This window comes from Corvus moneduloides, chromosome 1 (genome assembly GCF_009650955.1).
Source record: "Corvus moneduloides isolate bCorMon1 chromosome 1, bCorMon1.pri, whole genome shotgun sequence".
Classification (NCBI taxonomy): domain Eukaryota; kingdom Metazoa; phylum Chordata; class Aves; order Passeriformes; family Corvidae; genus Corvus; species Corvus moneduloides.
The window spans coordinates 77,064,540-77,082,297 of record NC_045476.1 but is presented as its reverse complement, the minus strand read 5'-3'; the positions used below and the strand labels follow the sequence as shown (position 1 = coordinate 77,082,297).

Genomic DNA, 17,758 nt, shown 5'->3' with positions numbered 1-17,758 from the left:
TACTGACAGGGAAGCTGAAGGTTTCTTTTTGAGGCTTTCAACTGTAGTACTGTTCCCTGAGTTGGTTACCCCATAGGTCTGTCTTTGTTTCCATCTCTCTCGATAAAGTGTTATTAATATCAGTAGAAGTCATCCATTAAAATGATTAATTGATTGAAAATGGTTCCACAAAACAACGTCAAAGATCAGTTAACTGAATGAGCCACGATCAGTGGATCTGATAGAGGCTGGTAAGGCTTGTGTTACCTTAATAGCTTCTTCATTTTTTGCTCAAGCTTTTCTTCTGGATTTCAGCAAACCTTTTCAATTCAAAACATGTTGGTGCAGCCACCACACAGTTTCTAGCAATCTTAATCAGTATGTTTATTCTTGTTCTGTAAAACCATATTTGAATGTGCCACTTATCAATATTTCTGCGGTTAAAAAACCTTTCCCCTTTTCTTCCTTCTCACAACGGGGTAAGTTTGCCTAAGAATTTCTGCTGGGACTTGTGCTTGTATCCCTGTTTTAGTCAGTTTTCATTCCTGATACCTGTTTTCAGGACTGTTTGGATATGTTGCTATAGTATTTTATCAGCAACATTATGCATAACTATTCATCTTATGCTTTGGCAAAAAAGACTTCAAACCAAGTCCAAGTTGATTGGGTGAGATCAAACAAAAGTTATGCCAGAGGCAAAAGTCAAGGCCCCAAAGGACTGTTCTTTGCATGCTTTAAACTAGGCAGGACAGTGCAACTAAATCTCTACCTCTTGTTACATGACGTTTTTAGAGTTTTAGTCCTTTTCAGGAGAATTACACAAAAAATGTGGAAACTACTTTGCAATTTTCACTTCAAGTGCGATTTATTCAACAAGAATAATTTGTTTTATTCACCCTTGCTATGCATTATAAGGGAAGAAAGACAATTTCTTTTAGTGTCTTGGAGTACTGGTCTAGCCAGTTGTATTGTAGGATGCATTTTTATCAGGATTTTCCTCGAGCTGTGAATAAACATAGGCAAAGTGAAGGACCTTATAAAGATGCTCTTAACCTTGTTATTAACTTCTATGACTTTAGGAAAGCACAGATATGTGGAGATGGAGAAGATTGTAAAATAGAGTGTATGAAATATAGGTGTTCTGTTTGTTTTTCCTGTGGGCATCTGGGACAGCCAGTCCCTGTGTTCCTGACCACCTTCTTCAGAATGTCATTAGGATCATGGAGCTTCAACCTGGTGAACTTCTCCTGGTTTGATGTGGAAAGTTAAATATAAATGAACTGAGTGTTTACAAATTGCTAGAAAGGGCAAAGGAAGCAGCACAATACTATGCAGTCATTATGATTCTGCATCAGTGAAGCATAGAACAATTAAGCTATTGAGGGCATGGGGTGATCCAGTGGGAATATACCCACTTGTTTCTGTGTGTCCTTAAGGGAAAACTGAATTGCCGTAGATCAGAAAGGCATTTGAGTTCATGCATGAAATGTTTGTGTTCAAATGATTCCTGATGCTGTTTAAGAGCTAGTGGTGAGCCTAGCTACTGCTTTTACCTAAACAAACTACTAAGAAGACTGGTTTTTGCAAGATTATGTAAAATGCTCTTTACTTGACAAGGTAGGATCATCTTCAATGTAGCATATGTGTGTTAGCATGGGTGCATGGAGAGGAGAAGAAAAGCTTGGCATCTCCTTAGTAGGAAATTCATTAAGAATAAGGAAATAGGTATCTGGCACCTGCATCTTTGGGGAAATAGTTTTGACAAGAGTTGTGGGAAGACATAGCATTCTTTATCTGAATAGATCAGCACAGCAACTTTCACTACAGCTGACAATTTTGCCTTTCCTGCATGTCAGCTGGAGACTAACAAGCTCAATATTTGCTGGTCCCATCCCAGCAATTTTGGAGAAATTTTTGTTACACTTCAGCAGGATGAGCACCTCTCTATTCACTCCCTCCCTGGGACCCCTGCTGTTCACCTTTGGATGCAAACTTTAGTCAAGTGGTGGCTGAGTGCCAGGTTGAAGTTGTCCTACAGAAGTACATGAGAAAACCTGGAAGCGTTCTCTTTGAACATTCCATTGTGTAAACCTTTCTCTCAAGTAAAACAAATATCTTGGGGGAAAAAATGGAATGTTCTCCACATGTATCTCGAGCTGTTGTATGGTTTAGAAACAAACTTTCTAGAATATCTTGAAAAGTTTGTTTCCCTCACAGATCATCCAGATACCTACACATTGTAATTCAAGCATTCTGCGAATATCCTGCTGAAAGAAGCAGCTTTGCACTAGCAAGCATCCTTTGAGCCCGTTGGTTTGCCAGGTTCTTGAAGAAACAAAGTGATATTGACAAACAAGATGTGTAAACACGAAGCCACAGTTTTTCTTTGGAAGTCTGCCATGAGAGCAGTGTGTGTGTGGCTGGAAGGCTGCCTGTGTCTGTGGATGGCCTCTACGCAGCAGATGGTACAGATTACTACAGCATTAATCACAGCTCTGAGTGAATGAGACATAGTGCTGTGTGTCAGGCAGCATGACTGACCTCTGGGAGGGACAGGGAAGGAAGGGGTGTACCTGTGATGCCTTAGATCATGAAGGTGGAGTTTTGCCATCACCTCGAAGCCGTTTGTTGTAAACTTCTTTGTGGGTTGCAATAAGGCACATAACTTCCTCCAAAATGCCTGCTGGTGTGATGTTGTCTGACCAGACTTTTCTGTGAGGATAGAGTAGTTAAGCTGTTTGGTTGTATGCACCTACTGCTTGCCAGCATGTTCACTAGTACAAAAGCATTCACTAATACTTTTGAGGCTTTGTTCGGTGTATTTCCTGATGCCCCAAATAAATGCAATCAGCTGCTGAAGGGTAAGGATGCTCATCTGAAGGGTACCCTGTAGTGTATAGTTTGATCAGGGCACAGGTCATAAAATCGGGTAATAAAAGTCCTGTTATGATCCCTCTTCAAGCTTTCTAAATAACAGATAACCCTTAAGGGGAAAGATGGGAGGGAAACAGATGATGCCCCTTCTCTTGGAGTGAGGCAGAGGGACAAGACAGATGGTTTGATGCAGAGTAGCTTACTTGGTGTGGTGATAAAGAACTCCTTAAGGGCTGCTCAAATTAGTTTTCCATGTATGATGTAGTCCAGTATGGAAGCTTCTTTTCCTGTCAACTTGGAGCATATTGCAGGGATTAAGCGTTATAAGCATTTCAGAAGATTCATATGGTATAAGGTGCTATTTGTTGTCCTTATTTGATGGAAGTGCTGGCTCAGCTCAGGCAAAAGCCACATGGTAGGTGCAAATATGAAGCCTGAAGGCTATTCCAAATAGCTGTATGGTGGTGTTAATCTGCAATTCTTAACAGCATTAAAAGGAGGACCTGTGTACTTCATTTTAGGAAAACTGCTTATATATACACATCTGATTATCTTCTCCTAGTGTATTGTTCAAAGAAATGGGCTGTTTTGAGTCCCTGTGTTTTTGAAAATGAGGTCCCCTTACACTTTGATGTCATGTTTACATTGGATTTTTAGTAAAACCAAGAGTTCTCTTACTGCGCCTGCTATGGAAATTGTAAATGTTTCTTAAAAAAAAGATAGGATGTTGCCGTATTTAAGTTCTAGGGATTTTGTAATAAAAAAAGTAGATACTATTTTCTTCACATTGGCCTTTTTGCAAAAACTGCTGTGTTTTTTCAGTTAAAGTGTACCCTTATGTCCCATAGCAATTAAAGAATTTATTAATTTCAAAGAAGTAACACTGTGATCCTGTGGTGTTTGGCTTTTGGTAGGAGTAAATGTAACAGAGCAGTTTACAAAGTTCGTGAGACAGGGAGGTTTCTGTAGAATTTCCTGTAGTTCCTAGGGCGCAAAGCCATTCAAATGAACTGCAAAGAAACCTTGAGATTAGAGGAAATCACTATGAATACAGACAAAAATTATTAAAATGTGTCCCGTGTACTCCATCTCTCCACAGCCTGCAAAGACAGTTAAATTTAACTAGGTTCAGGTTTTGTGCAATAGCAAATGAAAGAAGCTTGTTTGTGGCAAGGTCTTTAAAATAAATCTCTTTTGATGCTTCTTAAAAGCTTTTTCATGAAAGTTTTAAATAGTTCTTCTGTTTTCAGAGATCTGTGCAAAACTGCATAACTCATTGGAACAAAACTGATGTGTAAATATTTAAACTATTGCTTAAAATTTGGAAATCTTTAAACTATTTCAACAGTTGCTTTGCCTTGATCTTGCTCTGTCCTTGCCTTAATTAGGAAGCTGTTCATGAAAACTACCTTGCTGAAAGAATTCTTTTGATTACTGCACTTGAAGGTGATACAAAGGGTTTTGCTAACTCAGACTGCAGGTGATTTTTAATACTGTATGAATTGAAGGAATTGGTGCTTTGCTGCTGGTTTTGTGGTAGTTGTCTATTCCAAATCCTGCTCCTGACAGATAGGATAAGCAAATGCGACTGCTCACTTTCCCGTTTCTAGTTCCCTTACACAAGAACCTTGGCAATTAATGAAACTGGGTGGGTTTTTTTTCCCCTTTTGAAGCTGACAAGGGAAAGCTGTGAAGTTGGGTACACAAGGCATTGTATGGTATCTGTAAATATAAGGATGACCTTCTGCAACCTTCTCTGAAAAAACATTGCATCCTTTTGCTATCGCCCAGATAATCCTTATCCTGCTTGGCTTCTTGCCACCAGGAAGCTCAGTCCATGTGGCATCAGAGTCCTTGATTAGCAAGAGCAGACACGTGGAACAGAGGTATTGGGTCTAATGTCCAGTTTCAGCCAATTTATGCTTCGATGTTTTGAACATGAGTGCAGTTTTTATATAGTTAACCATCTTCACTAAGAGTTGTCTTTGCTTAGAGAGGAAGGTAGGCACTGTCTGAATAAATACTTCTGTTCATTCAATGATGTTTTACTACAGAGTTAATGTTTATTTACAGTTATACTATAGAACATATATTGTGTATTTAAAAAAAAACCAACAAAAACCAAGTAGATCCTAAACTGCAAAAAGCCCAAAAACCCAAAGCACAACAAAACCTTTGTGTATTTACTCTTGCATAAAAATAACTAACAAATATGAAACTGCTCCTTGGCATAATAAAAAGATTTTGCAAAACATGGAATTCTGGCAAGTGTTACCTTGGAAAAAAAATGTTTTCAAATCTTTGTAGACCATGCATCTTTGACTTCCCTAATTGTTTTTCTGCATTTATTTTTTGGGTAGGAATGTGTTTTGGAAGGCATAAGAAGAGTCATCTTAAAATTCTTGTATTTTTGGGTTTTTTTCAATGAACTAAAGTATAGATTTATGTAGTGAGGACTCAAAATGCATAACATCCCCCTTTGGTGTAGAAGAGCATGTGTGTACAGTAAACTCTGCAGAACAACTCCTAAGAGCTCTCTTGCTAAATTTCTCCCCTGTTACTGTTTCTTCCATTTCTCCAGAACAAAAGGTGTTACAAATAGTTAGGTAAAGCCAGTAAATGAATATGTAGCATTTTGGTCCAAATATTCATACTTTCCATAAGAATATAGCTTTGGCATTTCTGTAGGGTTTTTCTTGTTTGTTTGTTTGTTTTGAAATTTCAATCACATTTTTCACTTTCTATTCTATTGCAGAACTACTAGGAAGTTTATTGCTTCCTAGTAGTGACAGGTCTTTGGGTTCTTTTGGTTCTTTTTATCCCTTACTGGTGTAAAGAGAAATCTGAGCTGCCTGGAGCTCAGGGTGCTGATGACCACAAGTAGGCTGGCTGGTCTCTTCGCCCCTCTGAATCCACAACTCTGAAAAGTATTAGAGACCATCTTTTAAAGATCTCTGGTTTTGAAACTTGGGAAGTTTGAGAATTTTGAAATAAAAAGGTGGAAATTGCATGAACAAACAGAATTCCTGAAAAAAATTTTTTATGCTTCGGAAGATGCCAGAACGGTGAAAACTGGGCTCAGACCATGCTGACTGAGAGAGGCAATACCAAAGAGAGTTATGACCAGTTGTAAGGCAAGCTGTTTACTCCTAGAACTTGAAATGTCCAGAAACAGAGTGTTTGCTCCTGTGATTTGCAGATCACATCACTGCAGGATCAGCACTTTTCTTCCACCCAAGTGAATATTGCAAGACTGAGAGCTGTTAAACAAGCCTTCCTCCTAGATTTTCAAATTTCTCGTTATGCAAACTTTTAAGAAAATAAGAGTTGGGTTACTGTGCACTGCTTCTATCCTCCAACTGGAACATGCTTTCTGGTTTTGTGTTTATCTGTAAATAAACTACATTTCAGACAAAATTATGATGTCCATATGTAAAGCTGAGTTCAGAAGAATGAATTAAAAAGCTTTTTCCTGGTCTACTTGCATTTACTTCTCCTTTATTAGGCTTTGATCTCATGCAAACAAGATAGCAAGTGCAGTGTTTTGTTTTGTCTCAAATAACTGACCTTGCACTCTTAGGAAACAACGTCTTGAGCTAAACTTAAAGTAACAAACTCAGGAGGTGAGCAGGAGTGGCAGAAAGCCTGCTTGAGCCATCAGTGTGAGAGGCTGGTGCTACAATGAAAACAGCTTTAACCTCAGCTGCTGCATTAGGCTGCTGGAGAAAGAAAGAAAAAAAAAAAAGTGGCTCTGTCTAGGAGTGAGATGACTCCATTATTTCTGGTAGGTTGGGTGTTGAGCTATGGTCATAAGTTCAGGCGGCCTCCCCAGGTTACGATAATAGCCATGTTATTACTGCTATTATTGGTTTTCCACTCTAGGATATTTAAAGATGGCATGCCAAGATTTCACATTTTTCTTCCTGGTGTCACTTCACAGAATTACTCATTTGCCTAAACATAAAAGACACTGAATTTCCTCTGAACCCAAAATTTCAGGGCTTTATGGATTTTTACTGTGACAATTCTGAACTTTGAAATTTTGATGTCAAAGTTTTACTCTTTTGGGGGCATAGCCTTCAGCTTAGTCCTGGGTTTCCTGGTTTCTATGCCTTCTGCACTAGGTTTTTGTACGTTTGGGTTTCCACTGGGTAGTGTTTGGTGTTAGTTTGCATTTGTTGCATATTGAGGGGTTTCCCCCTGAGTCAGTGAGTTACCTAATGGGGCTGTTGGCTTAGTCTGGGTACTCTGGGGGTAGGCAGATCCAAAATGCTCATAGCTGCTGCTGATTGGAGCTGCTCTTGCAATTTCGGAAGGGTGAAAGACCATCTGATACCAGTACCTTTCTGAAGAAATAGGGTTGTGCAAAACAATAATCTTGTGACTTTTAAAACTGTTATGGGTTTCCCATTACATACATACACTAGAAGTTTTAATTTTTGTCTGGTATGTTGCCCATATGATTTGCATTTCCATGTTTATAGACACATTCTTCCAATCACTAGTGACACAGAAAAGTATAGCTGGGTTTCTCTCAAATTCAGCATTCCAAACTGGTTTGGTTTATATTAGTGTACTAATAGATTAGTATACAATAGTAGACATTCATATTTGAAGAAAAAACTAAGGTGTTGTGGCTCATAACTTTTAAAAGTTTTAGAAGGCTCTCTACCAAGTCTATTCTTCTTTATAGTAATAGTTCTTCGGACATATCTGAGAACTAGCAGTTATTTTGAGTATCTTGATGTTAAAGCCCACACCTGAGAGCTTAGGGACATGATTTTTAGGGTTTTTTTTCTAAAAAGCTATCAAGAACCTGACTGTTGTCACTGGGAAATTTGTGGTGCGCTTGGACATAACACACTATGTGCCACAGGTTCCTGCAATTAGGAAAAAAACTTATATACTCAGTTTGTTGGTGCAATTTGTTTTTCCCAAGCTGAAATGTTGGGGGGAGGTTTGTGTGATAGATACAAGCTGTTTGATTATTGTAGAATATCATATGGGATTTAGACTAAAGGTTTTATATATTTAAATATCAACTTAAAAAAAAAAATCAATGACATTGAACTGACATACCTTCCTGTTGTTGGCTTAAGTTAAGCCAGACTGGTTGGTAAGGAGCAAACTTGAATTACAGAGGTTTTTTCTGCTTGTGTCAGCCTTAGAGTGGTGTAAGCTTTACTTTTTAAGCTAGGGGTCCATGCTGAGGTTCACAGTAGAATAGCTATAAATATTGATCATGTGAATAATGTTGTTTTAGATAAAGACAACTGGAGGGAGGGAGAGAGGAAGAAAAACCTATTGCTGTTTTCTGTAACTGCAGTTGCAACTCTTAATATAACTTAATACTTTACCAGCGGAATGGTGCATGAGGTCAGATGGAGCTCAGGCTAGGAAATAACAGTGATTCACTTTTCCAAAGCAACTTTGCTTTTCTTTTGCCTTTAAACAAGTCTTAATTGGAAAAGAACAGAGTAATACAAGTAGAATGCTTTCCTTGTTGTTACTACCTTTTCCTCCTGATTAATTTCATTTTTTGCACTGCAGTTAATGAATTACAAGACTTTTGATTAAGTGGACAATCTTTTAAAGCAAAGATTGTATTTTTTTAACATTGATTGCCGTTTGACTTTTGATAGCAGGAACAAAAGGACACTTGTTTTTATATTCTTACTTGGCCAGAATACAAATCAAAATAGCAAAATAACTACTACATCTGGAGGGTGGCAGCTTTAATAAATCAGTTAAATACTTCAGAGTTCATAGTTTTTCCTGTTTTCAGTATGGGGAACTTTTTATGAATGCTTTAATGCTTTACCTTGATTATCACCTTGAAGACTTAAGACAAAGTGTAGCACTGTTCTTTTTATAGTATCTGTAAAAAATGACTGATTTCCTCTGTAAATCACTGGAAATTATTAGAAGTATGCATTTTTCAACAAAAATAACTTTTTACTTTATTACTCTCATGGATTTTTCATTTTTAAGGAAGACTGCTCTGGAGTGCTATGAGCAAATGAATGGTTGTTACGGACTGCTATTAAAATCAGTTAGATGTTGCTTTAGAGGGGTGTGTATCTCCTCTCCCAAAGGATCTGTCTCCATACTCCAGTTGAATAAGTCTCTGAAATAGCATTAGCTTCTAGCTGTGCAGAAGTTCAAAAGTTGATGAACCAACAATTCATTGTGCAAGGCCACCAGTGGCACTGGTTCTGTAGATTTTAATGGGAGGATGGATTATTCATTCCAACAAGGCTAAATGAAAATAGCAACTGTGCACTGTTGGCGATGTTGTTGCAGAAAGGTGCCTTCAGGAAATAAACACGTGTCCTATGGATGAAAGTGTGCCTCTTTTTTTCTATAGACTTTCCCCCAAACAGATTAACTGAACCTATCAAAACTTCAGCAGAGCACAGCTATAGTTTATAGCTCAAAATGAATTGAGAACTGCTGAGAATGGCCTTGATAATTGACACGCCACCTTTGGTTTGAACTTCCACGAACTCACCTTTGTAGTTATTCCTAAGGGCATGGCACTAGCCTCAATCAATTTTGAATTTTATAAGTATAAGCATCTTTGATCTCGTCCGTGGTATGTGGAGAACTATTACACATTTTTTTCAAAGGTGTAATGAATTCTGAATACTTGATATACTGTGGGGATGTTTCTTTTCAAATGTTTATATTACTCCTCTGCAACTGAGAGCCCTTTCTCCTCAGTGGTATGGTCATAATACACTTGCATCATTTATGTGAGGTCTTTAATTCTTTCTCCCTTGTTCTGAAAAAGCATTCCATATACTTCTCCTGGAGCCTTAAGAGTAGTAGTAAAAGAACCCTATTCCTCCTCATCTTGATCTTTTTTTTCCCCTTGGCCTCTTTTCCCTTGTTTCTTCATCCATCTAGTACTTCCACTCCTCTTTGTTAGCAGAGAGGAGCTGTGGGGAAGAGGGAATCCTCTGGATAATGAATGCTCAGGTAGGGCGTTACCTAGTTCCTGAATCCAGGAGCTCTGTGGAAGGGTGTTGGAACTGGCTACATCAAAGAAAGAGGATGAAGATGGATTGCATTTCAGGTCACTTTTGCAGCCTTCCCTGAATGTGTCAATATAAATCCCAAATGAGTTCATTGCAAATGGAACTTGCCTGTGCAAAACGGTGTAAAATAAAGGAGATTGGATTGCTAAACAGGCTATTGAGTTACACTTGTTTTCAGTTTTCTGTATATATAATCCTATTATTTGCCCATGGATCAAGTCAGACTTGATTCTATTTTTATTCTAGATGATTTTGGCAAAGCACTGTCTAACTCATTTGTCTCAATTTCTTCACCATGTTGGAAGTGTTTTTCTTTGATAGCGTGTCAAAACTTATTGAAGTTCTTGACATTAACTAGTGTATTAAATATAAAATATTGCATCCTAAAGTTGTCTCACACTAGTTTATGTGGCTGTTTTCTTTTGTCTGGGAATTTTACAGGCATGTTGTAAGGCAGCTGCAGTTGGAAACCTGCTGCTGTGTCTTGGAAGCCAGCTGAAGTATCATTCTTTGTATGAGCTTTCAAACTACTATTTGGCTGAAGACAACACAGAGATTCAAATCTGAGGTGCCAGAGTGTGCTGAGGAGGAGCTGTTTTAACTGAGGTGGTTTATTTAGTCAGTCTTGTTAAACTGTTTTGATCGTTCAAGCTGGTCTGACATATCTGTACGGAGCCAGGCCTCATTGTAATCCTACTTAAAGGCAGTTTGTAGGCAATTTTCTTTCAAGACTGATTTGTCCACACACAGAGATGTGCTTCTGTCTTCTGATATTTTGTTGATTTGTTATAAACTGAGTAGCATTAGCTGGGTACTTTACATTAGCAAAACTAAGCTCTCAAAGTATAATAGCACCTTAATTATATAATACTTTAACACCTAGTTCCTTTAATATCCCTTTTCTGGTTCAGGAATTCCTGTACCTTGAAGACTCTATTTGTAGTATAAATGCAAATCAATAGCTTTGATAATAGAATTTATATGCGTAATACAGTCTCCTATGGATAAAATTTTAAACCACTTTACAGAGCTTATTTATTAATATTTATTCCCTGACCTCATTAGGAGAAGATGGAAACTGTGCTGTCCTTACCAGCTGCAAACTCTTTGAGTCTTTGATGGCTGTTGTGATTGCCATTCACACTGACAGGCCGCTGTACTGAAAAGAAAAGGAAGGGAAACGTGAACCCCGGGGCCATGTGCGATACGGTATCGCAGCGCAGGACAGCGCGGATCTGCACTGTGTGCGATTACCAGACAGTAAATCAGCTGTGCTGTGCCAGAGCCAGAAAGCAGGAGCTTTCACACTTGCTGCCTGTTTCCCACTCATTGTAAAGCCCTGCCCTATCACTTGATAGACCTGGAAAGGAAGCACAGAGGAAGCAAGTGCCACTGCTGGTTCAAAATGTTCCAGGGCGACTGGAAACTTTGAGCAATGGCCTGGGTGAGAAGAACAAGACCTTATTGACAGGGTTCAATCTTAGTTAAGTCTGTTTCCCATCAACTTGCTAGGTAATCACAGCCTTTCTTTTTTCATCTCCTTTGCACTCTCTGGGTCTCCCACTTTTTCACCTCCTTCTTAATTTTATTTATATTTGTTTGCTGCAGTGGACTGAGCAACCAAGGAGAACTAGGAAGTTTCCCCTCTCTGCTAAATCCTGGAGGAATTGCTAATGAAAAAAATGACAAAAGCATTAAAAGTAACTGTCATCTCGCCCTTGGTGCCCATGTTTCTCCAGATTTTCCATTGAATATTGTTTGAGTTTATCCTTTCAGTAGAATCTTGTTATTATCATTTGATGTGCATATTCTTGCAGTGAAGCCATGGTATGTGGTTTGTTATTTTCCCAATTAACTGGTGTCATAGACTGGTGACGGCTTTTACAGGGCTCTAGCCCTGTAAAGATTTGTGCACGCACACAGGTACATGTAGTGGGAGAAGAACATAAGCTGACACTTTCTTGGTTTCAACCTCTTCTAGACTGTGTGGGACTTTATGAAGCATTTATACCATAAAGTAATTCTTTTTCTAATGCTGCAGTTTTAAACATAGAGCAATGGGCCCCTTGTGCACTGTACTGTGCCATTTTGCATGCATGTACCCCAGGATTTTGCCATCAATGCAGTAAGCAATTTCCCTTGGCAGCCCTGCTCCTGTAGGGCCTCCTAGTGCATCTAAAATTTCTTACTTTAATGTGTTATTCTTCTTAGGCTGTCTATGAGACAACAAAAGTTCATTTAAACTGAGGTAAAAAAAAAAGGTTTTTCTCTGGAGCAACATGCTTTTAAGGGATGATCAGAGAGATACCTGTTTAGTTTTGCTCTTAACTATCTCTGGCCATGATCATGACAGAACAGATCCACATAACAGTTTAAACCTATAAGCATAGGTGGCATCTCATTGTTTTTATGGTCTTTTTGTAGCAAGTCATTTGGGTCTGGTGGAATACATTTGCATATTAAAGGAACAACCAATTCAAGAAGTCAGTGAAAGCTGCAGACTTTGTGTGTGGGTAATATTCACTGACCCGCTAGTGAGAACTCTTTTGGAGGGGTAAACTTTGCTGGGTTTGTGATGGTGTGTACACATTTATAAAGACAGTATGACTTATTGGTTTTGGTAATCCTGGCAATTGTCATGCCAGGAAAATCCTCTTAGTTCAGGAAAACATGTGCTAGCATGTATTTTAAAGTATTTGCTTTTGAGGAGCTTAATCATTTAAGTTTGACAAAGATTTCAAAGGAGGAAAAAAAGAAAAAGAAAAATCCCTGAAATTAAATGACCCAAATTCTCAACCTTCAGTGATATATATAAAATATGAAAATGGCTTTTATTCTGTAATTTAAATATAAGGTGTGCTAGGGATTTTTTTGAAAACTCAGTAGGTCAGGCAAGGCAGAATTATTGCTGCCTTCAGAAGCTTTGTGGAAGGAGTGTCTGTGCAAGGGAGATGCCAGCATGACAAGGTGCTACAGAGGCACGTTGGTTTGCAGAGAATGCCAAGCTTGTGCTATTTTTTTTTGGTATGTTTTTCCTTCCCTATCTCCAAAATAGTTCGAATTCAATGACTGTGGTTAGGATATTTTGGAAAGATAATCCCCAGGCACTTTATAATGGAACTTGGGAAGAGATTCAAGAGATGGGAGTTCTCAACCAGCATTTGTAAGCAAGTATCTTAAAATATACTGCTTCGTAGTCTAACATTAACTACAGAGAGTCTGTAGTATTTTTAGGTTGGTGTATGAATCTGGAGAAATCAAAGTATGTGCTTGTTACCCAGTCTACTCACTATGAGTTTTTTTCTTCCCTCTTTTGAGATCTTAAGCGGTCCAAATCTCCCAGGCCTATTCAATGTGTTTCTAACATTTTCCTATATCTTACTCTTCCCAGGATGGATCGTACTTGGCTGAGTTCCTGTTGGAAAAAGGCTACGAGGTGAGTGACTCGGTGACTGGCTACAGGCTGATGGAGTCGTTTGGATGCTGCAGCTCCAGCCCACTTCCTCTGCTTCTGTCCTTCTCTGTGTATGTTTTCCACTCCAGTCCTAGATAACAAATCAAAACTCCAGAGAGGAATGTGCAGCATGGCCTGTAATCATGCCAGGTTATTGTACTATTTATCATCTAATGTCCACTGGTGGATTCCCTCTTCTCCTCGGGGTACAGCTGCTTTGCATGTTTCCCGCCAGCTCAGATAAGCAGCGACCTGTGTGAGCCAAAACTGTAAGGAATTAGGGAATAATTTATGATGCAATATACCACATAAAGGAATAAGAATCTCTTGTTTGTTCTCTTTCCCCAACTCTCTCTCTCTCCACAGTAAAGCCCCTTTTATTTTGGCAGTTATACTTCAGCAATGAAAACCGTGCATTTTGCTTTCTCTGTTTAAAAAGAAAAAAACAAACCCTAAAGCAAAAACCAAACAACAAACCCCAAACAAGTTGTGCTTTGGTATGGTTACTTTCTACATTTTCTCTTGGGTTAATTAATTATTGCTTTGCACATGATTTTTGCTTACTTTTTACTTGAAATAAGGGGAGTCTGATTCCATCTTGCTGCATAATTTTCCCTGGCAAAAATCACATTTCTTGTGGTCCAGCAAAACAACAATCACATTGTTGCTATTGTTATGGTATGATTTGATGGGTTTGAACTGATGTGGGCATAAGTGTAAGAATATTTGCTTTCTTGGTCATAAAAGATGCTTCCAAAATGTATGATAATGGAAGGAAATGGGGTGGTCAAATTAATCTCCCCACAATGTAGTCTTTTCTGGGGTTTTGGTAAAAGGTAGGGCTTGTTTTAATATTGAATTTTATTACTTCTGTTGTAATACTGCTTCAAAGCTTAGTGAGAAGTCTCTTCTCAGCCAGTCTGTGTTTTCCATACTTTTGTACCAGGTTAATCTTGCCTTGCTTATTCCATCCTTTCTCTTGCTTTATTGATTGATTTGCTTATTGAAAGTTGGTTTTTCAGTGTTGTAAATTGATTATTTTTTTACTATTTCTCCATTCCATTTGTGCATATGATAACTGATTGCCTCCCTATCTGGGATGCTTCATTTGACTTTTTTTTTTTTTTTTTTTTTTTTTTTTTTTTTTTTTTTTTGTGAATTTCAATGTGTTTAAAGATCTGGCTCTGTTGCGAAAAACCCACTGATACATTCTTAACTAGATTAACCAGTTTGCACACATTTTGGCTTGTCACAGAGTTTGCATTTCACCTGTCCCATGCAGACAAAGGTACCTTTCATCAGTTTTCTTATGGTAACGTTGCTGCCATGGATTAAGCATTTGGCAGGTTTTCTTGCTGTTGTATGTGCATACCAGAATAAGGAGTGGGAGAAAAGAAAAGAAAAAAAAGAAAAGAAAAAAACCGCCAGGGTTTGCATGTTTTCTTGTTATTGCTGGATTTAACAGGCTCTCTGGGTTTGTCTGTTCTGAATCTTTTGAAGTTCTGGGATGATTCCACTTAGCCCATCTCGTTGGTCAAACGTTTGCATCACTGTCATTAGCAGATATAAAGCTCTTGGAAGTCCAATCTTTCATCAAGCTTTTGAGCTGGCAAGATTTGACTTATTGGTCAACCGTCCAGTTGAACATGAATTTCAGCATGACTTGATTCAGAGATAGATAACTGGGTGCTCAAGAAGTCTCTCATCAGAATTTTAAGCCAAAATATTTAATTTTGCTGGAAGAATTATGGGATCATTTAGATTGGAAAAGACCTCCTAGATCATCCAGTCCGTCTCTTAACCCAGCATTGCCAAGTCCACCACTAAACTATGTCTCTAAATGCCAGATCTACTTGTCTCTTAAATACCTACAGGGCTGGTCACTCAACTACTTATCTGGGCAGCCTGTTCCAGTCCTTGACAGCCCTTTCCATGAAGAAATTTTTTCATAATATTTAATCTAAGCATCCCCCATTGTTGAGCACCTCACTTAGCTTCCGTCAGAATAATTAGTTACTTTAAAACTGCTAAAGTCCGATATTTTACCTGGCAAAATAGTAGTTCATTTGAGTACTCAAAATATTTTCAGCATCATTTGTGAAAGTGAAGTTATTAAGAAAGTGTCTTTTTTTGAAAGTGTTTCTCTGTAAGCTTCATGTCCCTGTAAATTATCCACAGAATCTATAAAGAATTATTTTGATAGAGCTTTTAATTACATGTTTTATTTTCATAAATTCATTATTTGATGGAAATTTCTTTTGGGGGACACATTTCTCAGTGCCTCATTGATCCTGAAAGTGCAAATATTTTATTCAGTTTTGGAAAGTTTAGTTTGAATTGTAGAACATGGTATGTGGTAAGCAATGTGACAGGACACACAAGAGATTTTCTGCAAGGAAATTGGCATCATAAATTTGACTTGTAAGTTGTAAAGATGAAGTTATTGAGCTCTTTTAAATCTTGCCACCACAATGTCATTCTTAAATCAGCAAATTGGTCTCAATCTGCAGTCATGTACACCTTTATACGTGGTTAAATTTTGGACTTAAGATGAAATGAAAAACATTTTCTTTGTCATTAACCATAGCTTGTGTTTGTAAAGCAAAAATCCCCAAACTAAACCAAAACCCTGAACACTGCCTGTTCCTGCTGCTATATTCTCAAAAATTAACATCAAGTGGGAGAGTAAAGGGATGGCCTTACCAAACCAAGTGTAGGATGCATCAGAGTATAAGGGATCACTTTCAGAAATAAAAGCCAGGGAGAGGTGGAGAACAGTCAGATACTTAAGCTTGATTTCATTTGTGCAAGCACAACTTCTGTAGGTGGTAACCAAAGCTAACATGAATTTTGGCAGCAGGCATCGTCAGGCTGTCTTACAGGGCAGGAGGAAACAGGGTCAGTGTTCGAACAATTTCTCTAATGTATTAGGCACAAACACTCTTTTCTTTAATGTTAGTCAGAACCAGTGTAGCTTTTTTCACCAGCTTATTTATCGTGGCAGGTTAAAGGAAATTCCCAAGCTGGGTTTCAGCCTTAGGCTTGTCTGTGTCTCTTGTAACCCACTGGAGAACAGTGACTCATGAGGTCCACAAAACAGCACTGACTGTTCTGGCTGTTCTTCCAACACCCCAGAAAGTGAATGACAGCTCATTTTTAAAATACATTTGGGCCTTGCAGCTGCTGCTCCTGCTTTCCCTTGTCTCCCTTCTTTCTCCCCTTCTCTCCACTCTGCCCGTTCTGTCCTTTCCATAGCCCCATCTCCTGCTGCTGCTTTTTCTGTGCCTGTCTCTGCCTGCAGAAGGACTTCTCTACAACCAGGGAGCACTGGTTTTCTTGGCATTCACACATTGCTTCTTCAACTCCAGTAATGTTGTCAAGTCTCACTAACTAGGGGATGGTGCTCTGGGGCAATTCAGTGTGCCGTCTGTACTGTATGTGATATTTGGGCTGCTACTGGTGTCAACAAGGGAGAAAGGGAAACCACTCAAGGGTGCTAAAGTAAATATGACAGCACCTGACCTCATCTCCCAGTATTATGTTTGTGAATTGGATAACTGTCCATCTTTAGGAATAGAGATGAGCTCTGATTATCTGATAAAAGGGTTAGGCTTATGTACATGAAAATTTTGAGTGATGGTAGTGAGTGCTTTCCTCTTGATGCTTAGCACTTTTGTTTTGTATTTTTCCTTGTTCAATCCCTAGGTGCACGGCATCGTTCGTCGGTCTAGTTCTTTTAATACAGGCCGGATTGAACATCTCTATAAGAACCCACAAGCTCACATTGAAGGAAGTAAGACTTTGCTTTTATATTTAAGGTGGTATATGTTATATTTAGCCTGTGCTGTGTTTTTGGTGGAGAAAGATCCCTGGGAACATGAAGGGAATCAGGTTTTCTTCTGCTAGGGTTATCTAGTTGCTCTATCTCGGAAAGAAAAGTGACCGTTCTTCTCTGAAGAAGGTGTGGCATGAAATATGGATACTCTTCTTTGTTTGAGTTTTGAACAGTGGAAAATATGAGAGGGACCCAGGAAAGCACTTTGTGCTGTGTAGAAATGCTGCCAGAGTTCAGGCATAGCTGGGCAGTAACAGTTAGAAAATGGCTGCAAAATGCTATGTGAGGCTAAAAATACTGAGATATTAGAATAGTAAAACATGGGTTTTTTGGAGGCAGTTGTCTTGAGTAATCCATTTGTGTTTCCTCATGAGCTCCATGGTGTCTGATGGAGGTGAAGGTTTGGAAACAGCCTGAGTGAGAGCATGAATAAGACATGATCAGCTCTTAATGGTGACAGGAAGAATGAATCTTTGGACCCTCAGAATTTCTGCACCCAAGGAAGGGAATACCTGCTTTTCCTGATGGAAAGTCTCTGCTCTTGGAACCTTGCCAAAATTTACTTTGTTCTCTGTT

At 38.6% G+C, this 17,758-nt stretch overlaps 1 protein-coding gene across 2 annotated transcripts in view; it reads left to right on the top strand.

Moving 5' to 3' along the window:
* GMDS (GDP-mannose 4,6-dehydratase) overlaps positions 1-17,758 on the top strand; it is a 414,967-nt gene that overhangs the window by 48,329 nt on the left and 348,880 nt on the right. For both annotated transcript variants that reach the window (XM_032116667.1, XM_032116660.1), the window contains exons 2-3: positions 13,285-13,329; positions 17,053-17,140. In XM_032116667.1, the coding sequence (XP_031972558.1) occupies positions 13,285-13,329; positions 17,053-17,140 (133 nt within the window). The remainder of the gene's footprint in view (positions 1-13,284; positions 13,330-17,052; positions 17,141-17,758) is intronic.